This window comes from Neodiprion lecontei, chromosome 1 (genome assembly GCF_021901455.1).
Source record: "Neodiprion lecontei isolate iyNeoLeco1 chromosome 1, iyNeoLeco1.1, whole genome shotgun sequence".
Taxonomy (NCBI): Eukaryota; Metazoa; Arthropoda; class Insecta; order Hymenoptera; family Diprionidae; genus Neodiprion; species Neodiprion lecontei.
In genome coordinates, this window is record NC_060260.1 from 36,085,326 (window position 1) to 36,098,535 (window position 13,210).

Sequence of the window (13,210 nt, forward strand, 5' to 3'; positions counted from 1 at the left end):
CCGTCTCAAGCTCAGTCTTCGTCAAGACGGTCTTGAATGAAATAAGCTAGCGCTTGAGACCAAATTCTTGACGAAGACCGTCTTGTTTTCCGACTATGAATACATAGCATCTCAAGACGGTCTTGAACGAATAAGACGATCTTCACCAAGACGGTCTTAAGCACCGCCTTGAGACCTGACTATGAATACGGGCCATAGTCGGAAAACAAGACGGTCTTCGTCAAGAATTTGGTCTCAAGCGCTAGCTTATTTCATTCAAGACCGTCTTGACGAAGACTGAGCTTGAGACGGTCTTATTCGACGTTCGGTTATGTTCGGAATATTTCCGATGTATCCCCCAATAAGATGCTCGGATTTTATTTCTCAGCCTGTGCAAGATATTCGTATAGGCATGCAGCTCTTGAGTATTTTTATAGTTTATGAACACAACAACGTTAGCGCCACGTAGTGGAACCATAGAGGAACTAAAGAACGGCAACGAATCGCGTACAATTTTTTGTAGTGGGGGTATAGCTATAAAAAGAAGAAGAAGAAGAAGAACTTTATAGTACACGAGCAGCAGTACTAACGAGCAGTGGTGAGTGTCAGGGGTTGTCCGTATACTTTTCTAACCTTGTTTCAAAAACTTGAAGTTTACGGTGTGTGGAGTTTGAGGTTTGTAATACTCCATGGCTCCGAAAGGCAAAAGCGGCAAGCATTACACTGCGGTTGATAAAAAAATATTTTTAGAAATTTTGAAAAAATATAAAAATATTGTTGAGCAAAAAAAGAGTGACGCAGGATCTCTCCGTGAGAAAGAGTCAGCATGGAATGAAATTGCTGAAAAATTCAACGGTGTACTACAAATCAGTGAGACGGTGAGTTATTCAATTCACTTATTGGCCATATTTTTTGTACGTTTGATCACTCAAATATGATAGTAAATTTTTCGACGCTTCATTAAAGTCTACAGAATTTTCTTATATTTTATGTTCATTCTTTTAGAGAACAGTGCCACAACTTAAAAAGCTGTGGTCTAACATGAAACAGAGCCAGCGGGATGCTTTGACCCAGGAAAAGCAAGCACGTATGGCTACTGGGGGTGGTCCGGAGATTCCAGAGGCACAGGTAGACCCTGACATTGCAGCAATTGTGCCGCATTTAATGACTCTTGCCCCGACCGAGTTCAGTTCCAATATTATTCCGGGGGAGCAAGCAATAGCCATGGGTGATTACAACTTTTATTATATTACCAAATTATCTATCATATTAATACAAAATTGTTTTTTTGAAAAAACTACATTTCAATAATGTTTTTCATATTCCAGGTAGCGTTCTGGAGAATGACGATGATTCACTTTTTGAATTTCAAGATGTCGAATACTTGTTAGACGCGTCAATTGATAGACCACCGACGGAGCCTATTCCAAGCTGTTCATCAGGTAAAAATCTCACATATTTTAACATATATCATTATGTAAACCCCTATACCAGTTATTGATAAATAAATTGTGTTGATATGTTAAAAGGAATCCCGGTGCAGACTTGCAAAAAAATGCGTGCGGCGGCAAAGCGAAGTCGGTCAGAATCATCGAGCCATTTTTCAGCGTCAAAATCTATAGCTCAGAAGGCGATGGAAGAAGCTGTGACTCAGAGACTAGACGCTCTCTCAGCTGAGGACAGAGAGCTCTTTCAGATGAAGAAAGACCGTGAGCAAAGAATGTCAAAATTAATGGAAGATAACGAAAACGACATTCATCTGCTGAAAGTTCAACACCTTTTACGAATTCAAGAACTTGAAATCAGGAAAGCCACAGCAGAAGCAGAGTTGGCTGAATTCAAACTTGCGCGTGAAAGGGACAACCTTTGATCTGGAAGCTCCAAATCGATCGGTAGAGCGACGTTATTGTTTTCTTTAGCAAACAACATTAATGGTTTTTCTTCTGTAGTCATTGGATATCCTTTTCCAGGTGTGGATTCCTTTATCAAGTTCGAAAGCAGGATCTCACCCAGTAGTAGTATCTGGGAAAATGGTGCCACTTCAGTCTGTTCCTGAATATGAGTTTGCAGGGCAATAAGCTTCTCCGCAGGATGAAGGAACACTTTTATCAAGCTCGCTTTATGGACGTTAAATATATGTACAGGTTTTCTACAAAGCGTAGAAAACTTTTATTATATTACCAAATTATCTATCATATTAATACAAAATTGTTTTTTTGAAAAAACTACATTTCAATAATGTTTTTCATATTCCAGGTAGCGTTCTGGAGAATGACGATGATTCACTTTTTGGATTTCAAGATGTCGAATACTTGTTAGATGCGTCAATTGATAGACCACCGACAGAGCCTACTCCAAGCTGTTCATCAGGTAAAAATCTCACATATTTTAACCTATATCATTATGTAAACCTCTATACCGGTTATTGATAAATAAATTGTATTGATATGTTAACAGGAATCCCGGTGCAGACTTGCAAAAAAATGCGCGTGAAAGGGACAACCTTTGATCTTCAAAGTTCAAAAGAGCAACTTTAGTTCTATTTACTGGCTGTATTTATAATGTATTGAATATTTTTACGTAGACAAATTTTCATAAGTATTATCGTAACTATAAGACTGACGCTTAGTACAATTACGTACATATCAGTATTTTCATGAGTAAGTGAGGGGTTTAAAAATAAAATGAGAACCAATGATAAGTTATGAGTAAAATATGTATTCTAATGTTAACTGTTTGTACAAATTAAATTCAATTTTATTAAATATTTGGAGTATATTCATTCTAAAATCAATTAGTCTTTACAATTAAATTAACTTGATATACATATATTTTGATTAAATGAATAACCGTTCGATTAGAGCTTCGCGTATTGCAAAACCCTCTCCAGGCTGCCAATGCGGTGCTTGAGGTGGCAATTCATCCGCTTCTTCTTCTTCGATGCGATTATCTTCCGGAAGAGCATTATCCAATGTTAGTGATAAATTGTGTAGTACGGCACAAGCTACAACAATTGTGGTAGAGCACAACAATTTGGTTCCCAAACCTCGGGATAGGCAAGGAAAACGTCGCTTCCAAACTCCAAATGTTCTTTCAACAATTTGCCTTGTTCTGCTTTGTACGTTGTTATACCTATCAAGATACCGACTTGGTTAATTCACACATGTATACTTTGTCAATTTTATGACTACTTATCGAAATCTAAAGTAATGCGATAATCTTTATCTTACCTTTGTTGAGCATCTGTAATTGGATTTGCCAGTGGAGTCAGCAGAAATGGCAAGCACGGATAGCCGGCATCTCCAACCAGGGTTCCAGTAAGTTGTCTCTCATGATACCGCATGTAAATTCGTGAATTTTGGAATATTCGACTGTCATGGTTACTTCCAGGCCATTCCGGAACCACATCCAAGAATTCCATATTGGGTCCGACAACTGCCTGTGGTATCATTTAAATTAAAAGTACCGATTTTCATAGAATAGTATTGTTTATTTGTATCCTAGATAAAATTAATTGCAACTTATGGTATTTGTAAACGGTTATCGCCAACGCGACATACCTGTACATTGAGGGAAAAATATCCCTTACGATTCCTATAAACCTCCTGCAGGTCTGCAAATTTCGTATGACATAATCGAATGTGAGTGCAGTCGATAGCGCCATCAACGCCAGGTAAACCGATACCCTCCCTGCGTGCACCAAGTTGTCTGAATAGATCTCTGTTTGCGATCATAGCAGCTTCCGTACTAGGAAATTTGATAATTGCGTGAATCAATGATGCAATTTGAGCCGATACTCTGTGTATTATCCTCGATACTGTAGACTGCGATATAGTCATCAGATCTCCGTTGACGAGCTGTACAGTACAAAATGTATTAGCAATCATTTATTCCATGATCACAGGAAGCAATGAAATCACTTTATATTTTCAGTAGAATGTCAGGAATTATAATCACAATGATCCTTACTTGAAAGCTAGCGGTAGCGTAAAATCGTAGACATATTAATAATTGCATGACAGGTGGAATTGGTAGACCACGATTATTGGCACTGACTAAGGCAGCTTCAATTCTAGGTAGTATTCCGTACATAATACCATCCTTTGAAAATCGGAATCGCCGTTTGAACTCCTGCTCGGAATAAAACTCGAACGGGTTTTGACCATCTCTGATGTATCTCTTCGGAGCTCGCTGTACTTCACCCTCGTCTTCGTCATTCGGCCCAACGTTGACCATTGCAACCACCTCAATCATATTATTCATTTCTTCGATCTGATCGTAGAAATTAAACATATCTTGCATATTCGCCATGTCAATAGAATTTCACTATTCACTTCACTTCACAAATTTTTCAAAGCGAATGCTCTCATAACCTCTATTTCAATTGCAAGTTTCCGTTGCTACCCTTTTACAGTAAATAATCCCGTCCCAGCTGCACTTTCCCAAACATTCCTTCACAATCTATTCCTGTTAATTTATATTGTTCGAATATAATATTTTCCAAACAATTCGTAATTATCAATTTCGTACGCATCAGAACAATCGAGTAATATTTAGGCAACAAGCATTTGCTTAAGTGCAGTCCGAACTCGACTTGACCAAGATACGTAAATAAGACTGCGTTAATTGACTATGAAACGTTGCGTGCTCAAGACCATGCTTATTTCAAATAAGACTGGACTATGCAACCTTGTAAGCACGCTTCAAATAAGACCGACTTGATGAAGACCGTCTTATTTGCCGCGTCTCAAGACCGTCTTGTTTGACGTCTATGGAACCAAACGCCATCTTAAGGCCTCGTATAAGACCGTCTTATTCGAGTCCGGTCTTAAGCACTGACTATGAATACCGGCCTTAATGTATTCTCTGTGTAATACAACTTTGTGATTAAAATGGGGTTACGGTGTTTCGTGAAAAGTTGTAGAAAGAATAAGAGAGTTAACTAAGAGCACTCTTTTTTCCAACCGCCAAAAAACCCAAAAATGTAAGTATTACATCTGTAACATTTACGATGCAATATTGAAAAATGAGGTTATTTGGTGACGTCATTTCAGTTTTCTATTCTCAAACTACTATTATTTCTGTATTTTCGTGTTGCAGTAGTATTGCAGATTAACTAAGTCAAGTAAAAAAATAAAATGTTATGGTTTGGTACCTCATATGTAACAATGTTTGCTAGATTTGTAGCATTTGAGTAGGGATTAATTATTATTTTGCATAAAGAATTTCTAGAATAAAACATGCCGAAAAAGTTCGACAATAATGTAAAGAAAATGACCAAATTTTCCAGACCAAAGCAACCAAAATCAGACTAATTAACAGCAATATATTTAAGTAGTTATAATCAACTAATTACAAAGTAATTGAATATCCACAACTGAGACGAGATTTTTGTCAGTTACAGTTTTGTGGCAATATCTTACATCCAAAGAGCAATAACAAAAAATATATTTTCATATACATATACATACATTATAGTGATTTAGTAACCTCTACAATGTTTTATTCTATATCTTGACGATTATACATAAATCTTGGAATTTATAACTTATTAATTGCGTTAAATAATCTAACATTTATTTTATATAATACATTCAGGGTTAACGATTTAAAATAAAATAAAATGATATATATTTCATTGAAAGTCTGAAATTCTCGTAGCAGTAAAAAAAGCAATATTTCTATATAAATAAACGTATCAGTCTGTGTTCAATAATTTATATTATGTTATATTTTTATGATGTAATAGTGTATGAAATAGTCTCCAATTTCATCAAGTGCCATTTTAGTTAAACAATTTTGAATTCACATCGTGAATATGCCATATACATCTCTATATAAATATGTAAAATGTTTGTATACAGTGCAATAAAATGAGATCTAAATAATATGAAAAATATTCGTATTGTTGATATTAATTTGTTATTTAATTGGATCATAAATTCTAGATCTGAGATTTGAATTTTAGCGCTACATTCGACATTAGTTATGTCCGTTATGTCACTGATACTTCGGAGGGCGCAGAAGTTCGTATACGGAAAATTACATTGCTGTCTTATGCCAGCTCCACACTCCATTGTACTCTCACGTGGAGAGGGTCACGTTTGCATTGGTTTCGGAGACTGGAAAACCCGATTTGACTGTAAATCGGTTTTTTTTTCTAACGTAATCCTTTGTCACCTTTGTTGGTCGTTCGCTGGTCGGCCAAAGCAAATTTCCAACTTTAGACAATCAATTGCTTTATTATGAATGTGAGAAGAATTTTTATTTGAGGCCCATATGAGATTTATAGTGTGACACCGCTGACTGACATACCGACAATGATATTCTGCCCTTTTCTCTTCCTGCGTTAGAACGAGATAATGGATGTAACGATATTGACAAAACACTCCAGCATCGTCTCCGTTTACCAACAAACAGATAATTTATATGTCTCCATTTTAACCTTCTCCCTTTCTGGACTATAAACGGTGATGTTGATATATTAGGTTGATTATTCGGATTCAATCGTAATATTAATAGAATCCTTTCAATCATATTTTAGTGTATTTCTTTGGCTTTATGAATAAATAAAACGTATGTATGTACCTAATTGCGTGACTAGCAGACAGATGGTAATTATTCTGTTAATTTTTAGGGAAGTTTGCTTAAGATTCGGAAGAGGGCACTAAGGCGCCGTAGAATGATAAATTATAGTATGTGCTATGTTCTACCATTGGCTCAAATCTGTGACGTAAAACTAATGAAGCAACCACGCACAATAACAACAGAACGTGACTGTGTACCGTCAACTTTGATTAAAACTAAGTTATAAAGAAATCAGTGTTTTATTCACACGGGTCAATTAATTACTGAGTTTTGTGACTACTTCAAATTTTTTTTTACAACCAATAAATCAAATCACGAACTGAATTTTTGGCTTTGCATTCGTCGATCCGTAGTGCATACACACTTCACTTGAATATTCGTTGCAAGTTTATTTTTCTACAATAATCAGCGATGGATATCTCGTCTTCTTCGAATATTAATGTTTCTGGTATTTCGCATGATACTGATGGATTTTTAACCCTTCCCGTAGAATCTCCAAATTCTGACGCTTTAGGAATAAAACGCAGAAGGTACGGTACCCTGTGAACACTAAAATTTGGTTAATAACTTTAAACTTTTATTGTTACCACGTATTTAATTACAGTTCTTCGCGGACGATAAAACGTCGAAAATTTGACGACGAATTGGTTGAAACCACATTCAATCTCCAACCTCCCACAGCAGCAACAAAATCTAATTCACGATCAAGAACTGTATCTATGTCTGGTGGACCGCTAGATCTGTTGCCATCCCCTACGCTACCTAGTCCCATTCCAATCCCAGCAACAATAACCCAGTCAGACAGATGTAATCGACGTCCTAGTAGGCCCAGTGGTTCTACAGGTCCTGGTAGAAAAAATAAGAAGAACAAAAATCATCCACATTCAATTAATGCAACCAAAGACTTAGGCAGATGGAAACCAACGGATGATTTGGCTTTGATAACTGGTGTTCAGCAGACAAATGATTTGAGAATGGTATATATATATATATGACAAATATGTACACTGCTCATAAACAATTCCTAGCAGTTTGAAAAAATGTTGTTCCGTATTGTTTATCCAAATGTATTGTGGCTTACAAAAAGACACATTTTAAGATTGTTTTTGAAATTTTTTCTCAGGTCCATCGAGGCACCAAGTTTTCTTGCCGTTTCACATTACAGGAAATACAGCAACGGTGGTATGCACTGTTATATGACAGTGCGGTGTCTAGAGTAGCTGTTCAAGCAATGCGTAATTTGCATCCAGAATTAATTGCCACAGTTCAAGCTAGGACACTTTACAGCAAAGCCGAAGAAGATCTTTTGGGAACAGTGAAATCTGTACAGTACCCACATAAGAATACAAAAAACAATTTTATTCATTGTATTCGTCCATTCAATAAATTTGCCCGCCTCATTTTTTCACAGAGTTCTCAACCAACGTTGGAAACGTTTCAGGAACTTTTAGAAGTAAATGCTCAAACATTCTACCCTGCACGAACAGCCAAAGCTTTGATGGCACATTGGCAGCTTATGAAACAGTATCACTTATTACCCGATCAAACAGTTCAAAGTTTGCCCCGTGGTGAGCACGTGTTGAATTTCTCTGACGCAGAAGATATGATAAACGATTCTGAACTTGTTGAACAAAAGGATGAAATGATCGATGCAGAATTAGCCATGGCCGACAGAAAAAATAAAAAAGAGATCCGAATGTTGGAAAACGAGCTTGGTAGATGGCAAGTTCTTGTCGATAGTGTGACGGGCATCAACCCTCCAGATTTTGATAATCAAACTTTAGCCATATTAAGAGGAAGGCTCGTTAGATATCTTATGAGATCGCGAGAGGTGAGGAAAGGAATCGCTTTATAGTACATATTTTATGTACATAGAATACCTTGGCAATTGGTTTTCAAATCATTGGTTTTTTATTGCACACACATTGTTTTAAACGTGTAAGAACAGTATTTTAATTTTTGAAGATCACTGTGGGTCGTTCAACAAAGGATCACAGCGTTGATGTTGATTTAACCTTAGAAGGTCCAGCCTGGAAAGTATCCAGACGTCAGGGCACCATACGTTTGAGAAACAATGGTGATTTCTTTCTATCTTCTGAAGGAAAGAGGCCAATTTTTGTCGATAGCAGACCCATTTTAGCTGGGAATAAAATGAAGCTTAATAATAATAGCGTTGTAGAGGTGAGTGATTTTTAATTAAAGGTGTTCTGAGGGAAAGTGAACTTTTGCGTGCACTCGTGTTAAGTGACAGCCGTTCACTTTACACGAAATTATGTATACACGAATACCGTTACGCTCAGGAATTGACACTTTATACACTATTTTTTATGCATATTGAGCCGAAAAGAACTTATTTTCATAAAACTTATAAGTCATCAATTATGTCAAAATCGCTTTGATGACAAAATTGACGGATTTATGTAGTTGGACATTACATGCATCATGACATTTTTGTGATTGTGTAAAAATGCGGAACATAGTTTTTGATAGATAATAAATTATGATATTTATATCTTGTAAAGTTGGTTTATCATTTTTGACAGAATATTCAATAATTAAATTGTGGCACAAATTTATTTACTTTTTCTGTGCATGGTTACCCTCGATATATGTTTTCAAAGTAAAAACAATATGAAAGCAACATGTAGATAAATATTGTTTTGTACCGACTATATTTATTTTTTTACTCAACTATTCTAGTGAATAATTTGTTACAGATTGCAGGCCTGCGTTTCATATTTTTGATAAACCAAGAATTGATATCCGTAATACGTCAAGAGGCTGCTAAATTGAACCTAAACCCTTAAATGAGACAAAAAGTAAAGTGTGCACGACTAAGAATCGACATAATTGGAATCTCACAAGCTTATCAATCCGAAAAATTCGCATGCTGAAGTACTGAACTCGAGTGATTCAATAGAAATATCTTTCCTAGTGAATTCTATATCTAAAATAGGGTGTCAAGTGAATATTCCAAAGGGCTTTTAGTGCGTGGATAAGGGACGATGTGTGTGATTCCAAGTGAATCTTTCACTCACTTGAAGAAAATGAAAAAATTTGTAAAAACCTGAATATGGTTTTTGGGTATATACGGTAATTAGAAAATGTGTAGACTAGTTACAGAAACAAAGTAATTTTCGGAAAATCTTTACGTTGTTGAAAAAAGAGATTCCGTCACGTATAGTTATTAGGGAACAACATATGACGTATAATTACAAATGCATCACTCTTTCTCCAATCACAGTGAATAAAGATGTGTGTTACTTTGATTAAGATTTATTATTACACCCTTTTTATTTAGGTACAGTTTTTTTGGGTACATTTCGAATCCCAAAGGCTGTAAAGACAGCGAGTAATACCGGTGGATATTTTATCATTGATATTACAAACACCTTGCTACCTATGAGGGATTGATGATAATCGATAGTTTTAATTTATTTCGTGAGATGGCGTTAGTAGTGGTATTTGTGTTCAACATGGCGTGCGTGTTGTCGCAAGTGATTTTGATAGCCAGGTGAGCTCGCGTTTTTTTCCTATAATTTAGTGATTACGAAGCATTGTTAGTTGTTGCAAATATACGAAATCAGTGAATGAAAGTGACATTATCGTATAAATGGAGATGTTAAATCAATGATCACTACGTGAGTATTGTTTATTATGTTAAATATGTCAAGGAAGGGGGCAGACGGTCTACCTGGCAAGGTGCATTCATCGCAGGTATTACGATATATGCAGTACGAGCATATTCTCTACGACACAGGTCCACACGCAACGTTATTTCGAGACCTTTTTCATTCTTGATCGGCGAGTTGTTTCCAAGCCACATTGTTGATCCAACTACAGCACATCCTCCGATTATTGTTTACCTTCATTTCGACCTGTTCCTAAATTCGTTAGATATTATCACTCGCCTTTTATCGTACTTATTCGAGAAGCCTTAGTGCTCGACTTTGCTGATCACTATTGTGAAAATTAGTTATTTCTTATTTTTTTTTTTCACGAATCTACTAATTTCAAATTCATTTAATTGATTCTTTGCATGCATATCACTCGCACCAGTATCTTTTCTGTATGAAAATATCTTTGAAGATTACAAATATTAAACACTTGCAGAGTTAATTTTTTATCACACGTTTCACCATTAACACTAATACAAATTGTATCGCGGATTGGTTTCTTTTCAATAAAAACAACGATTTGGCAATCGATGGTTCCATTAAATATTTAGTTTTTCGTCCTCTTATTTTTACTATGCGAAACAAAGGGCCTGAATGTTGTTTTTATATTTTCTCTTAATTTGTTGTTTTCGATAAGCCCATCAACAACATTCAAATGCACAAATGTATTACTCACGTAGTATTATAATGTGAAATATTTACGCATTCTGAGAAAAAGTAGGTGCATATATACCTATCTCTTATCAGTCTTGATATATTTATCTACCCTTTATGCTTATTGTTTGAAAAGTAGTAAAAAAAGAAGAAGAGAAAGAAGAAAACGAAAATGTGTAATGTTTCGTGTGTCACATTCACTGGACTATCTACAATGAATAACACGTAAAATACAAATCACAACTGTTGAATTACTAATTCTAAGTAAGAGTACATGCTGGTATTGCTATATAATATAAATACATATATGCGTGGCAAAATATTAAACTGATTTAGCACAATCTTCACACAATTGGTCGAACACCTTCGTTTAATATGCTTGTGTAGCAAATAATCGCAACTGGAATTCGAAAACAATTCGATCGAATGATTAAAATTTGTTTTGTTTTGGTTAATAAAATATATTATTACAATATAGGTGGCCAAAAGTATTTTTCTGCAATTATTACATCTTTACATGATTGAAAATTTTTGATATTAAATAATTTAACGATTACTAAACCCTTTATAATATATGTAAGATCATTAGACCTAATCACCAATTAACTCGTATAGTTTTTGGCTACTACAGAGCTCCAAGACGACTGACATGAATATGCTTCTTGAATCAAATCTTTATTTCTACGATTAATTTTGCTTATCTTGAAACATAGAGGCACAACACAACTGATTTGCTTATCGACAGTATAATAACTTTTTTGTATTCTCACAAATTTATTACTATATACGTATTACCTATACTACCAACAATGCCCACACACGATGATATGAAAACGAATTCAATCTATTTTAATTGTACTGAATTTGTTTGAATTGGAGTGTATTTGGAAAGTGTCACGATTCTCATACCTTATCACAGATTTTGATGGGTTTCGTTATCTCTGTACGAACTTGACGATTACTTAATTCCTTAGATCTGTTATTTTTTATCCTATGACCTTCAGTGTGTATTTTCATCGTTTACCAAATGATGAATATTTGAGCTGTGTAATCAGAACTGTTGTGTAATTTATAACTGGGAGAAAATACCACTTCCTTACTCAGCCAGGCAAAGATATTTACATTTTAGATTGTTGTATGCTTTATTGTTGCCAGTACATCGGTATTGGTAGGCATAATGTCATACTTGGGTCAAAATTGATATCTATTATCACTTCTTTTTTTAATACACAGTCAAACTTTACTTCACTTTCATCATTCTGACTATTTGAATATTGTAGAATATACGATGCTCTATTACTTCCTGCTCTAACCGGTGTCGCAATAACGATACGGATACTGGTATACAAAATGCAATGCATTTACAAAACATTTTGGTTTCATTTTCCTATCGAAGCAAATATTTTCTGTGTAAATTTGTTTGCTCGAAAGAATTATTTTCTTGTTCGCCTATTTGGTGATTCACAACTGTTGAATTTAATTCCATAAATTATGTTCGATCACGAGAACTAATTAATCACTACGTTTCATTATTATACTATTATTAACTATTGCATATTATTAGAATACATTATCGGTATATACCAAGATTAAATTATTCAGAATGGAAAACTTCATCAATAAACTGAGTATCAACTAAATCAATAAAGTATTATTGACAAACTAAAAAAACTGTGAATACCTTAAATGACATCAAAATAGTCAATGATATTCACAAGAAGATGATGCACCTTGCCGATACATCGTTGTAAAATATTAGAATTACACACTTCATAATGGCATATAAGATTCAAGTTCGTTTAAAATTTTAGATTCATTCTGTTTTTGTTAAGTGTTTTTTATTAATTCATTGTGCTTCTGGTGTTAGCTCTGACCTACAACATGTATGTTTGTACCATCTGAAATATGTAATCTACATATAAAATATACAAGAAACACCTCAATCTACATTTCAATTATGAATGGATGATTTCTGTAAGCGTTTTTTGGAACTAAATTCTGAAAATTATCCCAAGTGGGGTTTACTTTACTCTTCGGATTACTCAATTAATGATATGAATAATTTAGACAATACTATGTTCAGTATAACACTGATCTTTTTAAATACCCAGTCTTCTCAGGTTTTTTCCTATATTCTAAGGTTGAATTAACCCAATCGCAAAAATTATAAAGATTGTCAATTTAATTTATCTAAATTATCGAAAAAGCGATGTAGTATATATGTATTTCAGGTAAGTAGAAGTTTTATTTATTTTTTTAGGAATACACAACATTTGAATTCATCAATGGCAGCTTGAAAGATGCACGACTAA

At 34.8% G+C, this 13,210-nt stretch overlaps 3 protein-coding genes and 1 long non-coding RNA gene across 6 annotated transcripts; 2 read left to right on the forward strand and 2 right to left on the reverse strand.

Annotated features, from left to right (window-relative positions):
* Nucleotides 1-533: 533 nt before the first annotated feature.
* Nucleotides 534-2,744, forward strand: LOC107227832. 3 transcript variants are annotated; one of them, XM_046729847.1, is made up of 6 exons: nucleotides 534-857; nucleotides 985-1,207; nucleotides 1,308-1,421; nucleotides 1,509-1,871; nucleotides 1,929-2,349; nucleotides 2,437-2,744. In XM_046729847.1, the coding sequence occupies exons 1-4, from the start codon at nucleotides 669-671 to the stop codon at nucleotides 1,847-1,849; spliced, it is 867 nt and encodes a 288-aa protein (XP_046585803.1). In that variant the 5' UTR covers nucleotides 534-668; the 3' UTR covers nucleotides 1,850-1,871; nucleotides 1,929-2,349; nucleotides 2,437-2,744. The 3 variants fall into 3 exon arrangements, with proteins under 3 accessions (XP_046585803.1, XP_046585804.1, XP_046585802.1); XM_046729846.1 differs by having other exon boundaries at nucleotides 535-857; nucleotides 1,950-2,349; XM_046729848.1 differs by lacking the exons at nucleotides 1,509-1,871; nucleotides 1,929-2,349.
* LOC124292624 (putative nuclease HARBI1) lies at nucleotides 2,566-4,812 on the reverse strand. The gene is made up of 4 exons (XM_046729845.1): nucleotides 3,949-4,812; nucleotides 3,540-3,836; nucleotides 3,210-3,418; nucleotides 2,566-3,111 (listed from the first exon to the last, which is right to left on the reverse strand). Exons 1-4 carry the CDS (start codon nucleotides 4,288-4,290, stop codon nucleotides 2,817-2,819), a joined length of 1,143 nt encoding a protein of 380 aa, XP_046585801.1. The 5' UTR covers nucleotides 4,291-4,812; the 3' UTR covers nucleotides 2,566-2,816.
* A 1,897-nt stretch (nucleotides 4,813-6,709) lies between these two features.
* On the forward strand, nucleotides 6,710-9,836 carry LOC107225702 (microspherule protein 1). Its single transcript, XM_015666248.2, has 6 exons — nucleotides 6,710-7,097; nucleotides 7,172-7,544; nucleotides 7,691-7,891; nucleotides 7,979-8,398; nucleotides 8,533-8,748; nucleotides 9,285-9,836. Exons 1-6 carry the CDS (start codon nucleotides 6,979-6,981, stop codon nucleotides 9,372-9,374), a joined length of 1,419 nt encoding a protein of 472 aa, XP_015521734.1. The 5' UTR covers nucleotides 6,710-6,978; the 3' UTR covers nucleotides 9,375-9,836.
* Nucleotides 8,456-13,164, reverse strand: LOC124295121. The gene is made up of 2 exons (XR_006905025.1): nucleotides 10,262-13,164; nucleotides 8,456-8,707 (listed from the first exon to the last, which is right to left on the reverse strand). It is a non-coding gene; the product is annotated as an uncharacterized LOC124295121 (long non-coding RNA).
* Nucleotides 13,165-13,210: the final 46 nt, after the last annotated feature.